Source organism: Phyllobates terribilis, unplaced genomic scaffold (genome assembly GCF_046119375.1).
Source record: "Phyllobates terribilis strain yellow unplaced genomic scaffold, ASM4611937v1 Scaffold_11__3_contigs__length_659146591, whole genome shotgun sequence".
In the NCBI taxonomy this organism is placed as follows: Eukaryota; Metazoa; Chordata; class Amphibia; order Anura; family Dendrobatidae; genus Phyllobates; species Phyllobates terribilis.
In genome coordinates this window covers 190,225,742-190,246,587 of record NW_027362771.1, presented here as the reverse complement: position 1 = coordinate 190,246,587, position 20,846 = coordinate 190,225,742, and the positions used below count along the sequence as shown (strand labels likewise).

The 20,846-nt window shown below is 41.2% G+C and overlaps 1 protein-coding gene across 1 annotated transcript in view; it reads left to right on the top strand.

The window, feature by feature from the left end:
• The window catches only part of CAPZA2 (capping actin protein of muscle Z-line subunit alpha 2), a 37,239-nt gene extending 16,618 nt beyond the window's left edge, over window positions 1–20,621 (top strand). The window contains exons 3-10 of the mRNA XM_073651912.1: window positions 1,443–1,494; window positions 5,357–5,420; window positions 9,230–9,436; window positions 9,993–10,072; window positions 12,223–12,301; window positions 15,768–15,839; window positions 18,592–18,654; window positions 19,791–20,621. Of these exons, the coding sequence (XP_073508013.1) occupies window positions 1,443–1,494; window positions 5,357–5,420; window positions 9,230–9,436; window positions 9,993–10,072; window positions 12,223–12,301; window positions 15,768–15,839; window positions 18,592–18,654; window positions 19,791–19,931 (758 nt within the window). The 3' untranslated portion in view covers window positions 19,932–20,621. The remainder of the gene's footprint in view (window positions 1–1,442; window positions 1,495–5,356; window positions 5,421–9,229; window positions 9,437–9,992; window positions 10,073–12,222; window positions 12,302–15,767; window positions 15,840–18,591; window positions 18,655–19,790) is intronic.
• The last annotated feature ends 225 nt before the right edge of the window (window positions 20,622–20,846 follow it).

Below are 20,846 nucleotides of genomic sequence, written 5' to 3'. Positions count from 1 at the left end.
ACGATCTCGACAACGATACGACCTGTCAGGGATCGTTGCTGCATCGCTATGTGGTCGCTGGTGAGCTGTCAAACAGGCAGATCTTCCAAACGACGCAGCAACAATGCGGCGACCCGTAACGATCTGTATAACGATGCACGCCTATGTGTTTCTGTGTCTGAGTCGTTAACAAGGTCGTTGGTAAGGTGTCAAACACACTGATACATGCTAGCCAGCGGGACCTCAACAATCAAAGAAATGTCCAGACCATTCCGACACGACCAGCGATCTCACAGCAGGGGCCTGGTCGCTGCTAAGTGTCAAACGTAGCGAGATCGCTACTGAGGTCGCTGTTGCGTCACAAAACTTGTGACTCAGCAGCGATCTCGCTAGCGATCTCGCTTAGTGTGACGGGGGCTTTAAAGAGAGCACAGGCATACTCAGCCCAGCATTATTGTGGATCTAGGTGGTGGGAGAGCTAACTGTTGGGCTGACAGTGTTCTAATGTGTATGGGTGGGCGTTAGACTGTGCAAATGGCACGGTTTTCTTTGCAGACCTACGTAAAATGGATGTAGCTGAAAGGTGTTTACTGACTATAGTGCGTAAGAACATGCAGTTTTAATCTTATAAGTAGTAATCTGATTTGTCTTCAATATACTGTTTCATATTTTTAATAAAAAAAAATATATAAAATGTTGGTACTCTGTATGGTTAAAGTGATTCTCTGTCCAAACTGAAAATTTGATACCACATGTCAAATGTGTAGCCAGCATACCTAGTACCTTTCAAAGCAAACCTGCAGCCCTTCCTCTGTTTTAGAGTTTTGTATGCATCTTTCCAAATGGACCCTGCTAAACACCCAGTGTTTTTAGATGTCAGACAATTCCAAGTTACACTTCTAAGAACACTCTCCAGAAAGAAGTCACAGACAACAGGGGCCATTTTTGGGAAGATGCAAAGAAGGCTCCAAATCAGAGGAACGGCAGCATGAGGGCTCTAGGAATGTTCACTGTACATGTAACATGTATAATCACACTATTGATGTGGACTGAAGGGTCACTTGCTTTGTGATTTTTCTGAACTGTATCTATTTTTAATCCATATTGATATTTTTAGGGGTTCAGCCTTCAACATGTTTGCCAATTTGTCATTGACTCTTCAAGCACTGCTGAGCGACTGACTGGTTATTGATGGGCACACCTCACTGAGCTGTCTTTCAGGAAACTATTTTGAAACTAGGTGTTTTCAGTTAAATTGGGGAAAACATTCTAAAATTCCTATTTTATTAGTCTTACAAAGTATCCATATATCTACTTTAAATTTATATGAAATAACTACTGTAGATGGATATTAAATACTACCTGCTGTAACTTTAAACTTTCTTTTTTGTCTAATTTGTGTTCTTTATTTCTTAATACAAATCTTTTGTACTAATTGTTCTGTGAAATGTTGTCCCATGCAGATGTTCGATTCCTGCTTAACAACGATAATTTACTCAGGGAAGGTGCTGCTCAGTAAGTATCAGTTTGTTAGTCCTGACACAGTTCTGGTATTTCCATGAACTTGTACTTCAGCGCTCCCTAATTACTAATAATGCCCCGCCAAACTAGGAATTTCAGGCCAGATACAGTTGGGTCCAGAAATATTTGGACAGTGATTGAATCTCCGTGATTTGGGCTCTGCATGTCACTATTTTTTATTTAAAACTAAATACCTGAGATGCAATTGAAGTGTAGACTTTCAGGTTTAATTAAAGGGGTCGAACCTAAAATATCCTGTGAAACGTTTAGGGTTTGCAGCCATTTTTTTTTTTTACAAAGCCTCCTCATTTCAGGCTTAAAAAATTACTCAAAAGTAATTGGATAAATTAACTTTAGCATAAATAAAATGTTTATTTTTAATACTTTGTAGAGAATCCTTTGCAGGCAATAACCTTTATCAACCACAGTTGGGAGCTATAAATGCATGTTAAGTAGATGTAAGACCAAACGGAAATTTAGTTTTGATTTTGTCTTTAGGGACACTTTGTTCAAAATGATTGGTCCATATAAACATGGTAGCTATCAGATGAACAAGCAAACATTGGCTCATCGCCTCTTTTTATATGGCTTACAAAATATTCATTATCAGCAGCACTTCCCATGTAAGTCAGATTTGCTGCAGATAATATGCAAGCTGAAAGGAGTCTGAACCATTTGTAGTAATTTTTTTTTTTTTTTTTTGTCCCACACAGCTTTCATCGGCTTGTCTAAAGTGACCCTATAGTCTGCTTTCAGTCAAACTCACTGACAAATTACAGTGTTAACTCATTCTGTAGCTCATATACTGTGATAGAGGCCATAAAAGCAAGTCTAACATTTTAATGTTCTTTATAACAAAAGTTTGTTTTTATCCAAAAATGTTTCTATTTAAATATAAAAAACTTGCCCAAACGCAAGTGTCCATATCCTTTTAAAGGGAACCTGACATCACTCATGCTGCCAGAACCACAGGCAGCATGAATCAGACACTGGATGTGTGATTGCAACTGCAATATTTAAGAATTCACAGGATTGAGCAGGGATTCGCAGCACACGATCCAGACTACTCCACTACGTAGCTATCGGCAAGCGAGCAGAAAGCGTATGGCATCACACCTCCGGATTCCAACTCGTGGAATGTGTATACGCCCCCATACGGTTACTGCCAGCTTCATGATAGCCCAATTATTTGCTGCCACCATTGGCCAGATTTGAAATATAATACAGGCCTGGTGAGACGCCTGCATTTTGGTAACGTATATGGCTTCGGGGGAGGGAACGATTACAGAGCAAAAGAAACAAGACTATTAAATTTTATATTTAATCTGAAAGGGAGGCAGTGTTATGAAAAGTATACAAGGATTTTACAAAGGGGACATTTACAGTACAGAATAGACAGTTACACAAAATAAACAGGATTAAAGAAGAAACTTACTATAAAGTTTGCAGATCCGACTCAGTATAGCTGGAGGGAAGCACTCCTATTGGACCAGTTCAGCAAACGTGACCCGTATTACACATCAATATGTACTTCCAACATGAGTATGGATCAATGTTCAGTTGGATCTTTTATGTCGAAGGGGGAGCTGCCCACACGCCCCTTGTGCTGACGACATGTGGGCTCGGCTCCACCCTTCCATGTTTTTATTAAAAACTCTAACTTCCTCGATAGCCCTCACTGGTTGATCGCAGAAGCCTGAAAATGTTACCATATTTTTTAATATGAATTTAACTCTGCGTAGAGACTACACATGGCATAGCTGCAGTCCGTAATTCTGGCACTTTTGCGCCACAGCTCCCCAGAGGGGCTCACAGCTACGGAAAAATAACAATATTGTTCCTTGGCTGACCCTGCCACGAAAAATATAGGTCCCGTTATCAGACATATGGAACTTAAGATATTCCATATTCCGTATCGGCGCCAGCCCGACTAAAGATGTCTGTATTCCCTTTGAAGCTCTGGGAATATTGGGAGTGTGTTTGAAGCCTAAACGTGCTTCCCTCCTCACCCAGGTGTAAATATCACAGGCCTGCGTCAGAGGAAAGCTACACTCGCGTTTTAATTGGGTTGGTAGCACCTCCCTTGTTCCAGCATTTGTTTAAGCTACTTCTGCTGTGTGTGATGATTTGCATACAAACAGATGGTGGATTGTCAGCTCTTCTCTCCTGACAAATACTATAGGGGCGGGCTGAGAGGGGCTTCAGGGAGAGAAATTCTTAATATTTTTCTGACAGAGTAAGACTATGTTCATACACGTTGTATTTTGCAGCAGATTTTTATGAAAATTTTCAGCTGTGTCTAGCAGTACCAGCAAAGTCTGAGAAACCAGAATTCTCTGTTCACACATGTTGCTTTTTGATTGCTGCGTATTTTCTGCCTTGCTTGCGTATTTGGAAAATAGAGTATGTCACTTCTTTCAGTGTTTCTGCAGCAGAAAACGCACCCATGTTTTTGCTGCGTATTTGCTGCGTTTCTTCACCCATAGGAAGTAATGGGTGGTTAAAAATACGCAGCAAATATGCACGTTTTTTACGCAGTTGTACTCCTGCCAGAGAAAAGTTAGCAGCAAGTTTGCAGCAGAAAAAAACACCAACGTGTGTGAACATAGCCTTAATGTTTGACTGACTGGGTCTCTCTGTTAGTTGAGTAGGGTGGGGAGAAGCCGGCTGGAGACCACATGACTAGTCATGACATAGTTCCCGTCCGGCTTTTCAAAGTATGTATTCTCTGAAACAGTGTTTCAGAGTACACCATACCGGATTGCAATCGTGCATGGCTGACTATGCTTCATTCAGCATGAATCTGACAGGTTCCCTTTTTAAAGAGTAACTTTCACAAGTTCTAGAGTGTTAAACTGGCAACATCATGAAATAGTGGCTGCAGAGCTCAATATAACGTAGGTTTTATTTATTAATGTCTCCACTCGGTTGCAACGATATTAGCTTGTAAAGTACAGGTTATAATTTAAGACCAAGGAGATTTTTCACTGGGGCGTGTACTTCTTCTCCTGCATAAGGTAGATCGATCATAGGCAGGAATATACTGGGGAAAAGAACATGCACCCACAATAGCTTAGAGCAGGTTTTCTCCTATGTGAGACATGTAATGAAAGTCTGATCTCACAGCAGAGCTAAGTGAGATTACTAATATTGCTTCAGCCTTCATCTTGTTGCAGTCAGTGTAGGGGGAGGGGTTAGTACAGCAGAGCTGACAGCACTGAGGAGCGCTGCAGAGGTGTTTGTAATGAGACAAGGCTTAACTTTGCTGTTCTGCTCCCCCATCAACACACACCCACACACACTGACTGCAGTGAGATGAAAGGTGTATGTACACTCATCTCTGCTTTGTTCCCTGCTATTTGTAATCACAAACAGCTTTTCAGTGATATTGGTGAAGAGAGCAGACTTTCCGTCGTCATAGGTCTCACATAGGAGAAACCAGTTCTAAACAATTATGGAGCGTGTTTCTTTTTTTTTTTCTCCCATTGTGTTGTTGCTTGCTTATGATTGGACAAGCTCATATAGGGAAAGCAGTACACGCCCCCAGAGACAAATCTTTGCTAACATTCCCTAGGGCTTATCATAAATTATAACCTAAATTTTCCAAGCTAATATGTACTCAATGCAGAGGAGAAATGAAAAGCAAAAAACCTACATTTTACTCAGCTCTGCAGCCACTATTTCATGATGTGGCCAGTTTAGAGGAGACATTTCACCATTTGTGCATGTTAAAGTTAGTGACAGCATTGTACAAGAACTGAAGTATAAATGGTTCAGGTTAATGAATGTTTACTGTAATTTAATGATGGGCCTTTTAATTTCTACGTGTTGATTTGTAACATTTTTATATATCTAGTGCCTTTGCACAATACAACTTGGATCAGTTCACCCCAGTAAAAATTGAAGGCTATGAAGATCAGGTATGTGGCAACTGTTTCCCTGTTTTAGATTATTGTTGCTTTTATCATGATTGGACGCATACAGCACATGCACACCGCTCACATATCGGACTCATGCAGCACACGCACACCGCTCACATATCGGACACATGCAGCACACGTACACATTATATATTTTAATCACCAGTATATTGGATAGATGTTTGTAATTCTTGAGGTCTGTCAATTTGACCAATATCACTGAAGACCCACTTACACTAAAGAGAATCAGGAATAAGTAGTCCTAGGACCACTTGCTTCCTGTCGAATGGTCTGATGAAGCTACCCAAAAAGCTCATTTGGTAGGTAAAATATTTAAAGGGGTTGTAAGGTGTCTGAAGTAGTCTGTCGAAACAGGGCAATGTGTAATGCACACGCTATCATGAGGTGGGTGGTCACATGATGGCACATGTGAGATTTGCATACTTGCGCTAGCATGCTGAGCACTGTCTTTTCAATAGAAGAGACTGGAGAGAAGCCAGAAGCGACTGGTCGGCATGTGACCAAGTATGTAAATCTTACACATGTTGTCATCTGACCTTACCGGGGATCTAAGTGAATCGTGATAGTGTGAAAATTACACACTGTCACAAGTTGTCAGTCTGCTGTCACATACAATGCCTGCAGACTTTTTCAGCACAGACAACCCCTTTAAGCTTACTTAAAAAGTGCTGATCTTGGCAGCACAATGTCCTGTGTAAGCAGGCCATCTGCCAATGTGATGATCTGTGTGCACAGAACGATCAGTTTTGTGTGCATTGAAGTGTGGTCGACCTTTTTAAACAGGCTGTTAAAAGGAAGACTACCTTCTTACATGTAGTTGACTGACGGTCATTTAACAGCCGTGGTCATCAGTGTAAACTGGTCCTTAGTCAGTGTAATACTTTTCTTCTCTTGCACATTTTCTTTCTCTTCTCAGACACATACATGTATCATTGTGATAGTAGCAGATCCATGGGAATGACCAGCTCCGCCCTCACTGGCTGTTAAGCTCCTTTTCCGGGGGTACACAAAATAAACAACTTTCATTGTGCCCCACGTGATAAGCAAGACGGCATACAAGTAGAGGAGGAACGTTCCTCCCCCCTCTACAGCAGCAGATGAGTGTTCCTGCAGTGGAGACTAAGTAAACCATTAACAAGTTCCTCCACTGCAGAAGCTGTGATGGGAACCTCTCAGTAACTAATGAGCGCTCCTGTCACACATTCTCTGCCACTGAACACTCTGCTTTGCGGTGAAGGAAAGTGCTGGTTGGTTCGGGAGCACCACAATAGCTGCCGGCCCCCTGCGTTCTGCCGCGACACTGATCACACAGGTGTGCGAACAGGTCTATCTGGTCAGCACTGCGTCGGCCATAACTGGGAGCAGAGCAGGTCGTGGGTTGTGCACCTCTGTTATAAAGGATCTATGCATTTAACTAATAACCTTCCAACAAATGGGAATGTGCAAGGTAAAAAGGGAGGCTTTGCATTTGGTAATTTAGCATGATTATGGTTGTGTTTTTAAGCCAAACCTCAGACTCCAACTCCGACTTCTCAATTTCCATGACTCCGACTCCCTCATACAGGGCTCATGTTTAAGTGATAAATTTACTGTAGCACAGATTCATCTCAGCTAAAAGTCTAGACCCTTAGATCAGGAATAGGACAGACATTTATAGGACATTTCATAACTCTCCCAAATTCTTATGAAAAAATGTTCTCCACAAACTGCATTAAACTACTGTACCCAATTTATTATATATTTTAGGAGTTGGTCCATTTTATACACGACTCTGACTCCACAGCTCTGGTTTCACATCCACTACCCATTAAAAATTAACTTTTAATTTAAACACACTAAAATAATGTACTCAATAGTACAGTTGGGACAAACTAACATATAAGAAAGGAGACACAGAGGGATATAAAGATGAAAAAGGAATAGAAATAGTGTCAGCTAGGCCGTGAATAATACGCTATAAGGGATAACAGACTAATCCTTTCTGGCAGCGGAGCACATCAGCCCCCAATATTCAAATAGTGCCCCCACTGTGCCACGGCTATCCTTCACCTAGTCCCCAAGGAACCTTAATAATGCAATTCAACAAGTACACATATGAATTTTGCAAACAGCGTCCTCAGTAGCGTATTCAGCAAATATCCAATAATGGCATCAATGGCATATACAGTAGAAAGCTAAATGTCCACAGTAATACTAACACCCCAATAAGTCAAAAAAATATATATAAAAAAAAAAAAATTATTGAGGCGTGTGGAAATATAGTCCACAAGCATGCAGAGTCACAAAAAACAAAAAACAAAAAAAACGCTGCTAGTCAGAAAAAACATGTATACATGTAATCAAAATCAATGGACTTATCTTGTTACATCCAAGAAATGTTCAGGCTGGTGTAAAGGCGAGTTCCACTTGTTGATCCAAAAATATTCAGTTTGTAGAGACGATGCGATCACCAGAGGAAGGAGTTAACATATATCCAAAAAGACATCAGTGCAGCAGGTTTCACTTCAATATGAAAATATACCAATGGATCAAATGTCCAAAAAAATTGTTCCCATAATCCCTACACGTTTCGCCCCCCCTGCATTCTGGTTTGGTAGCATCTATTATCGATGCACCCTATCCCTCATTTAAACTTTCTTTTTTCCCCTGATGAGCCCCACATTCAAGGAGGGAGGGCGAAACGCGTAGGGATTATGGGAACAATTTTTTTGGACATTTGATCCATTGGTATATTTTCATATTGAAGTGAAACCTGCTGCACTGATGTCTTTTTGGATATATGTTAACTCCTTCCTCTGGTGATCGCATCGTCTCTACAAACTGAATATTTTTGGATCAACAAGTGGAACTCGCCTTTACACCAGCCTGAACATTTCTTGGATGTAACAAGATAAGTCCATTGATTTTGATTACATGTATACATGTTTTTTCTGACTAGCAGCGTTTTTTTTGTTTTTTGTTTTTTGTGACTCTGCATGCTTGTGGACTATATTTCCACACGCCTCAATAATTTTTTTTTTTTTATATATATTTTTTTGACTTATTGGGGTGTTAGTATTACTGTGGACATTTAGCTTTCTACTGTATATGCCATTGATGCCATTATTGGATATTTGCTGAATACGCTACTGAGGACGCTGTTTGCAAAATTCATATGTGTACTTGTTGAATTGCATTATTAAGGTTCCTTGGGGACTAGGTGAAGGATAGCCGTGGCACAGTGGGGGCACTATTTGAATATTGGGGGCTGATGTGCTCCGCTGCCAGAAAGGATTAGTCTGTTATCCCTTATAGCGTATTATTCACGGCCTAGCTGACACTATTTCTATTCCTTTTTCACCTTTATATCCCTCTGTCTCCTTTCTTATATGTTAGTTTGTCCCAACTGTACTATTGAGTACATTATTTTAGTGTGTTTTAAATTAAAAGTTAATTTTTAATGGGTAATTGTCTTTTTTGGTAGATAATCTTTACTTACCCTCCTTCCAACGTTTGTTGGTTATTTTCTGGTATTTGGTTCACATCCACTACCCCAATCTTGACTTCATTTCTGGGATTTTTCTCATGTGCTTCCTAGGGAATACTTGCTACAACGAAGTAAAATACAGAAATGCTGACCGTTTTTATACTGTATCATCACCATCACTTGTCATATCCCAGAAGCAATAACATTCTACGGTTCAGCTACTGGTTTGATACCTTTCCTCTGTTTCCGTACACCCCGGTGCTGCTCCATGGTTGTCATAAAGCCATCAATTCTATTTTAATACTTGAATCTTTTAATTCAGGTATTAATAACAGAGCATGGAGATCTTGGCAATGGAAGATACCTGGATCCTAAAAACAAGATTTCATTCAAATTTGATCACTTGAGAAAGGAGGCAAGCGACCCAAGGCCCTATGAAGGAGAAAATGCCATAGAGTCTTGGAGAAATGTGGTTGACACTGCAGTGAGATCCTATGTGAAAGATCATTATCCAAATGGAGTTTGTACTGTAAGTCTGTTTGAGACCCCCTCCTCCCTCTCTCTAATTTGATGGGAATATGTCATTGGATTCATTATGGGCAGCATGAATTAGAGCCTAGCTGTGCAATTGCAGCTAGTTATGTTTTACTCTTAAACTTTGATCCTTTTCAGATAAATCATAGTTTCAAAAGCCAGCCTGGGACTATAGGCAGAGATCTGACTAGTCTGATGCTGGCCCTGGCTGGCTTCTTCCCTCCACGCTCTATTTGACTGGTCTTACTCTATGTAAACACATGAGACTTGTCAAACAACTAGAGCACAGCAAGGAGAAGCATGACTGGGGGCGGCCATGGGCTATTCTCATCTCTCCCTACAGTCCAAGGCTGGATCATTAAATTATGCTTTCTCTGAAATGCCAGAGTGTTTCAGAGAAAAGCATACCTATTTGCACACGTGCAGCCCGGCTCTGATTCATGCTGCCCATGGTTTGGGCAGTATGAATCAACTGACAGGTTCCCTTTTTAAGTATTTGTTTCTGCACTGCTTTGCCAAGTTTGAACCATAAAATTTTTTAATGTTTTCAGGTGTATGGCAAAACAATAGATGGGCAACAAACGATAATTGTATGCATTGAGAGTCATCAGTTTCAAGCTAAGAACTTCTGGTAAGTCATTGTACTGTCATTCTTGAAGATTTTGTGGCACTTGCTAATATATAGGGACAGCATGTTCTCCTCTTGTCCCTTGTTAGTGCAGCCGCCTTAAGCTTCTTAATTTATTGTCAAACTTTAACAACTAACCTGACTTCATGCAGGTCTGTAAAGGTATGTGCACACATTCAGTATTTGCAGCAGAGACATCTGCTGCAAATGCTGGAGTGTTGGCAGGAAAAATGAGTAAAATACACTTTTCTGCGTGCGTTTGTGATGGTTTTTTCCCCCCATTCAGTTGAATAGGTGAAAAAGGCTGAAAGAATGGGCATGGTGCAGATTTGAAACTGCTTCAAATCTGCAAAGGCAAAGCAACAGGTGTATGAGATGTCAGAAATCTCATTCACTTTGCTGGTACAGCAAAAATGCTGTGTGTGAACCAGCTGTGAGCATGAAGTCTGTTAGGCTATGTGCACACGTTGCTTTTTTGCTGTTTTTTTTGTTTTGTTTTTTTTTCCTGTAGACAAAACTTGATCTCTTACCAGTATTTATTATGCATTTCTTACATAGCGCCATTAATTCCACAGCGCTTTACAGACATTATCATCACTGTCCCCGTAGGGAATGTAGATTGTGAGCCCCAATCAGTATGGCGTGTGGAAGGAAACCCACAGGGAGAACACAAACTCCTTCCAGATGTTGTCCTTGGTGGGATTTGAACCCAGGACCCCTAGCGCTGTAAGGCTGCAGTGTTAACCACAGAGCCACTGGTTTTACTGCATTTTCTTGAATTTTGTGTTGCTTTTTTCACGTTCCCACAGATCTTTGCTTCCATCTTGCAAGCAAAATTAATACAAGGTGTTACGTCCTGTCCTGCATTGGTGGCCTATGTGAAATCACAAATCATTTTTGAGAAACTGGCAACTTGATCAAATTATTTAGGGAGAAGTTTTTTTTTATGTCTGGAAAAAAGTGACTTTTGCACTTACAAATTTGCTTTCTATGGCTAAAAAAAACAGTGCATTAACGCTGAAAGAATGGACATGCTGCAGTTTTCAAAAACACTTCAGTTTTCCAATATAGTCAAGAAAAAAAAAAAACAATATGCATGCATGAGACTTCTGAAATCTCATAGCTTTGGCTAGTACTGTAAAAAGCAGTTTTTCATTTGCATTAAAAAATGCAACGTGTGAACATAGCCTTAGTGTGCCGCAACTCTTTGGTGGGGAACTTTATAGTCGGTAGGTGCTTGCATATTTTGGGTCCGTGCTTGTAAGCTGATGAAACTGGACTAGGTCCGAAACCTAGAGCAGATGTAAATCTTTCCATAATATTTCGGCGTAGCTTACCCTCCTGCTGTTGGCTTAAAGAAGTTGTCCAGTACTTTTTATTGTCTCCACAATGTATTCACGCTGAGCCCATAAATGTTTTTGGTTGTCCTTCTTGCCTGTGAGTGGCGCTATCACTGGCCGCTCACAGGCATCACGTGACCCCCGGCTGCAGCCGGCTCTGACATCTGCTGAGGTCACGTCAAGTGAGGCGTGACATCAGTAACGCGCTCCCCGTGACGGCTGCTGGGCTGTGGGTGGGGTTACCCCGTGCATCACACCCAGCATCCACCGCACACTTTCCCAATGAATGAGGAGAGGGAAAGCGTGCAGTGGATGCTGGGTGTGGCGCGTGGGGTAACCCCACCCACAGCCCATCACTTACCGTGGAACTGAGTAACGCCCAGCTGCAGCCGGAACTTGACGTAACATCAGCGGATGTCAGAGCCGGGTCACGTGATGCCTGGTGAGCGGTCAGCAATAGCACCGCTCACAGGCAAGAAGAACAACCAAAGTTATTTACAAAAGGCCTTATGGGCTCAGAGTGAATACATTGGGGAGATAATAAAAAGTACTGGACAACTCCTTTAAAAGTACAGAAGTAAATTACTGACACGTGTTAATGAGGCAGGAAGTTATTTAGCCTCAATGTGCGATTCTCACTGTATATTGTGGATTCGGCTAGATGAGGCAACTGCTTGCTACTGTATGAAGTTTAAGCAGATCTAGAAGTAAGGTGAATCATAGATCGCCTATTTTCACTGAGCTACTTTTTATAGGGTTTACAATGTACATACTGTGATCTTGCTCATTAAAAAAGTCTAATTTCTTGTACAGGAATGGACGCTGGAGGTCAGAATGGAAGTTTACAATCACACAATCCACTACCAGGGTGGTTGGCAGTCTGAAAATTCAGGTAGGATTTTTGCTGCCAAGACAAATTGCCCACAAAGGCAAATAAACTAAATCCGATGTATACAATACAGTACACTCTCATGTCTAAATATGTTGATAAAGTAGGCCTCTGAGAAACTGTGAATGTCACCTACCACTTTACACAGCGTAGTGCAAAGAAAACATGTATAACAATTCATGTTTGTAGCCAGAAGTGTTAGGCAAGCAAAAGCTTAAATGTACAACGTTTTCTAAAAAGTCTTAAGATTTGCTGAACATGTGAAAAAAAAAAAAAGAGCATTTTATTGTCTTTTACATCCACAAAGATTTGTGTGAAAGAAGCCTTGGAGTTAAAACACACATGTACACATATGTACTTTAAACTTTCTGTTCCAAGTATTTAAACCTGTCTTCTAAATCCCTGTCCCCTAGCACAGGGTTCCCCAACTCCAGTCCTCAAGGCCCAGCAACAGGTCATGTGTTCAGGATTTCCTTAGTAGTGCACAGGTGATGTAATTATCAACTGTGCAATACTAAGGAAATCCTGAAAACATGACCTGTTGGTGGGCCTCGAGGACTGGAGTTGGGGAACCCTGCCCTAGCAGCAGTTTGTTTAAAAAAAAAAAAAAAGAAAAGGTGCTTTACTCGCCATCTCTGGGTGCAGCTGAGTTTCCTTTGCTGCTCCTAGTGTCTGTCTACAGTGCTTCAGCCAATCGGTGAGCTCAGTGACTCATGCTGTCAACTTGGGCAGAGTCGGTGTGCTCAATTATTGCCTGCAGCACAATTGACGTGGCGTCTGCTCTTTAACTTTTTTTTTTCTCTCTCCCCCCCCCCCCCCCCCTGAGGATGGAGGGGTTGCATGGGGGAATTGCTGCGGTTACAAGGACCCTAAACTTCAGGAAGGCAAATTTCCAACGGTTGAGAGATGATCTTAGTGCAATAAACTGGGACGATATCCTGAGACATAAAACTACACAAAGCAAATGGGAGACATATATTAACATCCTGAATAGGACCTGTGCACAATATATACCCTTTGGGAATAAACATGCTAGCAATCGGCAGAAACCACTATGGCTAAATAGAGCTGTAAGGGGCGCAATAAGTGACAAAAAGCATTTAGGGAACTAAAGCAAGTAGATAGTGATGAGGCATTAAATAAATATAGAAAATTAAATAAATTATGTAAAAAAACAAGTCAAGGCAGCAAAGATTGAGGCAGAGAGAATCATTGCCAGAGAAAGTAAAAATAATCCCAATATATTCTTTAACTACATAAATAGTAAAAAGCTAAAAAATGATAGTGTTGGCCCCCTTGAAAATAGTCTGGGTGAAATGGTGGATGAGGATGAGGAAAAAGCCAATATGCTAAATGATTTTTTTTCAACCTTATTTACACCAGAAAATCGCATCACAGAAAACATGATTAGTGATAACAAAAATTCTCCATTAAATGTCACTTGCTTAACCCAGCAGGAAGTACGGCGGCGTCTAAAAATCACTAAAGTTGACAAATCCCCGGGCCCGGATGGGATACATCCGCGAGTACTGCAGGAATTAAGTAACGTCCTAGACCATTATTTTTAATCTTTAAAGATTCCATAATAACGGGGTCTGTACCACACGACTGGCGTATAGCAAATGTGGTGCCAATATTCAAAACGGGGACAAAAACTGAACTTGGAAATTATAGGCCAGTAAGCTTAACCTCTATTGTAGGTAAAATCCTGGAGGGTTTCCTAAGACATGCTCTACTAGGGTATCTGAAGAAGAATAACCTCATGACCCAATATCAACATGGGTTTACGAGGGACCGTTCCTGTCAAACTAATCTGATCAGCTTTTATGAGGAGGCAAGTTCTGGACTGGACCAAGGAAATGCAGTGGATGTTGTGTATATGGACTTTTCAAAAAAGGTTGATAGATAAAATGAGAACAATGGGGATAGGGGAAAATATTTGTATGTGGGTTAAGAACTGGCTCAGTGATAGGAAACAAAGGGTGGTTATTAATGGAAAACACTCAGACTGGGTCTCGGTTAACAGTGGGGTACCACAGGGGTCAGTATTGGGCCCCTTCTTTTTAACATTTATTAATGACCTTGTAGGGGGCATACAGAGTAATATTTCAATATTTGCAGATGACACTAAACTCTGCAGGGTAATCAATACAGAGGAGGACAGTTTTATATTACAGGAGTTTCTATGTAAACTAGAAGCTTGGGCTGATAAATGGCAAATGAGCTTTAATGGGGATAAATGTAAGGTAATGCACTTGGGCAGAGGAAATAAAATGTATAATTATATGCTTAATTGTAAAACACTGTGCAAAACTGTAACTGAAAAAGACCTGGGTGTATTGGTGGACGAGAAGCTCACGTTTAGTGGCCAGTGTCAGGCAGCTGCTGCAAAGGCAAATAAAATAATGGGATGCATTAAAAGAGGCATAGATGCTCATGAGGAGAACATAATTTTACCTCTATACAAGTCACTAGTGCGACCACACTTAGAATACTGTGTACAGTTCTGGTCTCCGGTGTATAAGAAAGACATAGCTGAACTACAGAGGGTGCAGAGAAGAGCGACCAAGGTTATTAGAGGACTGGGGGGTCTGCAATACCAAGACAGGTTATTACACTTGGGGTTATTTACTGTGGAAAAAAGAAGGCTTAGGGGTGATCTTATTACTATGTGCAAGTATATGAGGGGACAGTACAAAGACCTGTCTACTGATCTTTACTCTGAGACCTGAGACGGGGACAAGGGGGCATCTTCTACGTCTGGAGGAAAGAAGGTTTACTCATAATCACAGACGGGGATTCTTTACTGTAAGAGCAGTGAGACTATGGAACTCTCTGCCGCATGATGTTGTAATGAGTGATTCACTGTTAAAATTTAAGAAGGGCATGGATGCCTTTCTTGAAAAGTATAATATTACAGGTTATATATCCTAGATTCCTTGATAGGGCGTTGATCCAGGGAACTAGTCTGATTGTCGTATGGAGTCGGGAAGGAATTTTTTTCCCCAATGTGGAGCTTAGTGTTTGCCACATGGGTTTTTTTTGCCTTCCTCTCGATCAACATGTTAGGCTATGGGTTGAACTAGATGGACTTAGTTTTTAAAGGTTGAAAAAAGACTATGTAAACTTTCTGAAGTCTGTCTGATTGGCATATCCAAACATTTTGTTCTACTTCAAGGTTTGCAAGATACAACAATTATATACATCTCCAGCCACCACATTTATGGACTGGTAATGATGCTTAGAGGGGCACCTTATGTTTTTTCCTTTGTCATTCTTGTCCTGCGACATTTAATATTCGGGAAACTTAGGACAGTTTCATGTTTGATATTTTGATCGTTATATGGTTTTTAACAGGACTACATTATCTTCTTGCTTCTGTGGATTTGATACATTATTTCAAACCTAAGTTTATATATGTTTTAGTTATTATACATTTCTCACTTTTTAGTTGTTTTTTTTCATACAGGTCCATTATTATGAAGATGGTAATGTTCAGCTAGTGAGCCATAAAGATATTGCAGAATCACTAACAGTGACGGTGAGTTCACAATGTTACTGAAGCTAGGAAAGCTCATTCACGTACTGGGAAGTAACAACCAATTTTTAAACTGCAATTTCAAAAATGTTTAAATTGATTTATTTTCAAATGTCTATTTTTAAAGAAAAAATAGCGTTTATTCATATTTTATTTCTTCAAACCCTCCCTACCCACCTTTTTTTTCCCCCCCAAGTTTAAGTACCATATTTTTTGGACTAGAAGATACACCCCAAATTTAGAAGACGAAAATGGAAAAGAAATAAATAATTTTTAATGTGAAAATGGGGGTCTATCTTATAGTCCGAATTTGGCTTATGGGGGAGAGGGGGGGGGGGGGCAGCTTCGGGGGTCACAGGAGCAGGGTCGCCGCGGTAGGACTAAGGCGATGCTGCAGACCTTGGACTGGAAGGAGCATGGGGTGTCCTGGTGGTGCAAGGCAGGATCCATTGATCTTCTGGGGGTGGGCTTCTGGAAAATTTCAGCTTTGTGAGGCAGGATCGGAGTCCCTGCTGCACACATTGGTCTCCTGGCGGTGGGCTGCAGGAAAATGGCGCCAAAGGTGGAGCATGTGCAGATTGAGATCTCTGCTTGTCATTGAGCCGAGCTCTAAATCTGTGCATGCGCTGACCCCCAGGGCCCACAGCATCGCCCCACTCATGCCGCCACTGCCTCCTGTGAACCTGCTCTGCCGCCTTCCCTGGTGAGCTACATTCGGACTATAAGACACACCCCCATTCCCCTCCCAAATTTTTTTGGGAAAAAGTGCATCTTATAGTCTGAAAAATACGGTATATTATTCAATTCTTCAGTATTGCAGTATGTAGAAAAAATCATGGGCTTCAATGACTCCCAGGCTGTGGCTTGGCTTTTCACGTGACAGCCATGGAAGCCGGCCCCCGGCTGTCATGTCAACCCATCCACACACTGTGATCACATCACAGGGAGGGCTGATGGTTTCCCGAATGTATGCCCAGGCTAGATCACTTCACTTCAGTCCTGCTATCAGTGATGGGTAGCAAGCTCACGTTGCTGCTGTTAGTGGTGGATGCCTGCTTTGTAGCAATACATGCTGGCCGATCACACACATGGTCATCTGTGGATGCCAAAGTCCACCAGAGCAGCTATACTTTCTGGCATGTAGCCATTCCATTGTCTGTGTACAGATGCAATAACAATTACTTAAACTCCAATGCAAATTTGGTTCTGTAGCAAAATGTTCACATTTTCTTCTGTTTGCAATAAACCAATGAAACAAACAATTTTAAATAGCTCGACACAACTAATATAACAAGTGTTTTTTTCCAAATTCTACACAAAATGCCAGTTTTAGTGCTTACTGCAGTCTCTAAATATAATAATTAAAGTGTTGAATAATTCTGAGTACCATTGATTCCATGGTGCTGTACATGACAAGGGGTTACATACAGGATATAAATATAGATTAGGGTGCTTTCACGTTGCGTTCTGTGTCCCATCGGGGCATACGTTCCAAATGGAGTCTGGATGTATTCTCTCATGGGGGGCCATAGACTTCAATGGTGACAGCAGAGCAAATGTGCACTCTGCTGTGCACTTTTTTAGGGAGTGTACGCCCACAGGAGACGGACACTCAGTGGCAGCAGCCTACGTCTGAGTGTCTGCCTCCTGTGGGCGTACACTGCCGAAAAAAGTGCATGGCAGAGCTCCTGTTCGCTCTGCTGTCACCATTGCGGTCTATGGCCCCTGTCAGAGCATACGTCCAGACCTCGTTTTGCTGGGAATTTGGAAGTATTCCCCAACGGGGACACAGAACTCGATGTTCTCTGTAAGGGCGCTTTCACAAACTAAAAATATCAGATGGGTAAAGAGAGGAGAGGGCCCTGCCCTTGCTGGCTTACATTCTACAAATGTCATTGGTACTTAGCAAAGCCGCTTTAACTTTTATGACCTGCTGCAGATGTGATGAATAGCCAGACACAAGCTTCTGCGAGCATTAGAGGAATATTAGCCCATTCCTCATGGGCAATAGCCTCCAGTTCATTAATACTCTTGGGTTGTCAAGAGAGGTCCAAAAAGTTAGGAAATGAGATCAGTGCCTCGCACATACAAGGAAAATATTACAAAAAAATAGCAAAGGCATCATATGTTCCTAAATTTACAATTGGAAGCATAGTTAAGTTATAGGAACACTGGCTACACTACCTGGATGTGACAGAAAGGGGGGGGGGGGAGCTGCCACACATTCCTGAGAAGGCAGGTAGTCAAAAACCCTCAAGTGACTGCAAAAGACGTGCAGCAAGATTTGATGGCAACAGGTGTTGAGGTTTCAGTTTTCACATTAATGCGCACACTAGATCCTGAAGGTCTCCCTGCCCAAACTCAAAGACCAACTCCTCTCCTGACCCATTAAAACAAAAAAAGTTTTAGGGTTTTGTTAAGCCCCAAACGGTGCAGTTTTAATTGCTCATGGATCAACAATATGCCTGGAGGAGCCTGGTGATCGCTGTAAGAGATGATCAGTCTCTCCTTTATTTCCTCTAGCACTGGAAATCTAGTGTGGCAATTGAATAATTTTGACTGTTATTGTACTTGGAACACCCGCTAAATTACTAGGGGGGCTAGTTGCCAGTGTTGCCAAGCAAAGTACGTCCTGATATGTTTACAAGGACGTTTCATTATTCCTCAGCCAGCGAAGACTGTATGTTGTGTTTTGTATTGTTTTCAAGTCTTTGATTTTTTTTTTTTTTTTTTTTTTTTTTATTCTCCTATTTAGAATGAAGTTCAAACAGCTAAAGAGTTCATTAAAATAATAGAGGATGCTGAAAATGAGTACCAGGTATGTCTTCAAGATTTGAGAAATCTTTGCAATTATTTAATCTCATCTAAACTAAGTCTCTGAAGCTCCATCACAGACCTATGCATCTCAATGAATACAGATCATACTCTGGGAGTAGTCTGATCCTGCAATCATACCTTATCTAAATAGTGTGACAGTCACGTACTCCAAACAATGTGACGTCTAGGACCAGGACCCTACTAGCATCCAAACTGCAGGATCAAGTGTTTGTTTTCATACGAAAGAAGGCATAATGGAGCAGATTAAGCCAGACGGGTGGTGTTCACGCTGGGCTTTTGAAGAGGTGTGGTGGAGTCAGATGCTCCTGATTCATGAAGTGGTGCACGCCATAGCGAACACCAACTCTCGTCCTACCGCCCCAGCTTCAATCACTGCATTAGAGCTGGACGAAAATAGGATAACGCCAAAAGTCGCTAAATTTTAATGCAGTCTTGAGTTGCACCAAAATATTGCGACTTTTTTCAAAACTTTATATGCTAGAATTATCATGTGAAGGCTCTGAGGAATCGGGCTCTTTGCGTGTAGACTTTTTTTCATTGTAATCAATGAGCGCTGCGGTCATGAGTAGTGATGAGCGAGTATGTTCTGTTAACCCTTTCGCCGAGTATGCTCGGGCGAACTCCGAGTATTTATAGCTGCTCGGTGATATGGTTGAATCGCTCCCGTGTGCATGATTTGCAACTGTTTGACAGCTTTATTACATGTGAGGAATGTCTGCTTCTTACACATTCCTCCCATGTATTAAAGCTGTCCAACAGTTGCAAATCATGCACACGGGAGCGATTCAACCATATCACTGAGCAGCTGTAAATACTCGGAGCTCGGCCCGAGCATACTCGGCAAAAGGGTTAACAGAACATACTCTCTCATCACTAGTCATGAGACTTCAGTATACTAATTTTGTATTGCCATTTAGCGTGTGGCATTCAGAACAACGTATGGGTTGGGTTTTTGTGGTTTTTTTTGTTTTTATGACATGGCTATTATATTATGCACTCACCCGCCACCCCCCCCCCCCCACACACACACATGTGATCTCTATATACATTGTGTCAGACATTAAAATAACCCTAATATTTGCATTCCTTTTTTTTTTTTTTTCTTTTTTTTTTTAGACTGCAATCAGTGAAAACTACCAGACCATGTCGGACACTACTTTCAAGGCCTTACGCCGGCAACTGCCAGTGACACGCACCAAGATTGACTGGAACAAGATTCTTAGTTACAAAATTGGCAAAGAGATGCAAAATGCCTAACGTTGAACATTGCATGACTGGATGATTTTCGTGTCTGTGCATATAAATAAACATGGTTACAAAAGTATTTGGAACTGCCAACTCGCCTGGTCAGCATGGCCCTCTGCTATTAAATCACTGTAATTCCAATAATTCAGCTACAGCACAACATTTACCTTATTAGATTCATTTCAGTTTACATTTGGGGTTGGTATACGTACTGTAATTAATGATTTCCAATATATCAGAATAAGAGCGAACAGGAAGCTAATGACGTAAGGATAATGTGCGAATATCTAGACCTGGTGCAGTACTGCTCCTTTGTGCCAGCTCTGTAACCAGGCTCTTCACGGGGGCTTTGCTGTGTGAATACTCTGTTGTACCTTTTTATATTTTGCTAAATTTAACTAACCCCTATAAGGTAAATACAGTAAGATTAAAGCTGAGCGCGCTCATTTCGGAATTGATAAATAAGACATTGCTTACATTTATATATTAAATGCTTTCTTCCCATGACAGCTATTCAAATTGGCTTGAAATCCGTCTGCCCTTAACTCTTATTTTATTACATAGCCGCTGATGTATTATAACAAGGCAAACTGTAATATATATATAATCCTGTACTCCTTATCATGTCTGTCAGTTTATTTTTCTGTTTCTGCACTTGAAATGTATTACAATTCAATGTGACATTAAAATGCAGATTTTCTATTTCTCTGCGTGCAAATCTCTTATGACAAATCACCTAACTTATTCCTGAAAATGGAAGAATAGCATCTTCACTGCAAGTGAACACATATTTCAGGTTAAATCACCGCAGCCAAAACACCTCTCATCTGTAGCCAGTCAAAGAAATTGCTGGGTGGGTGGGGATTTGGTCAGATGGCCAAACATTGTCATTGTACCCCAGTGAGACCAATTCAGAGACTCGTTCAT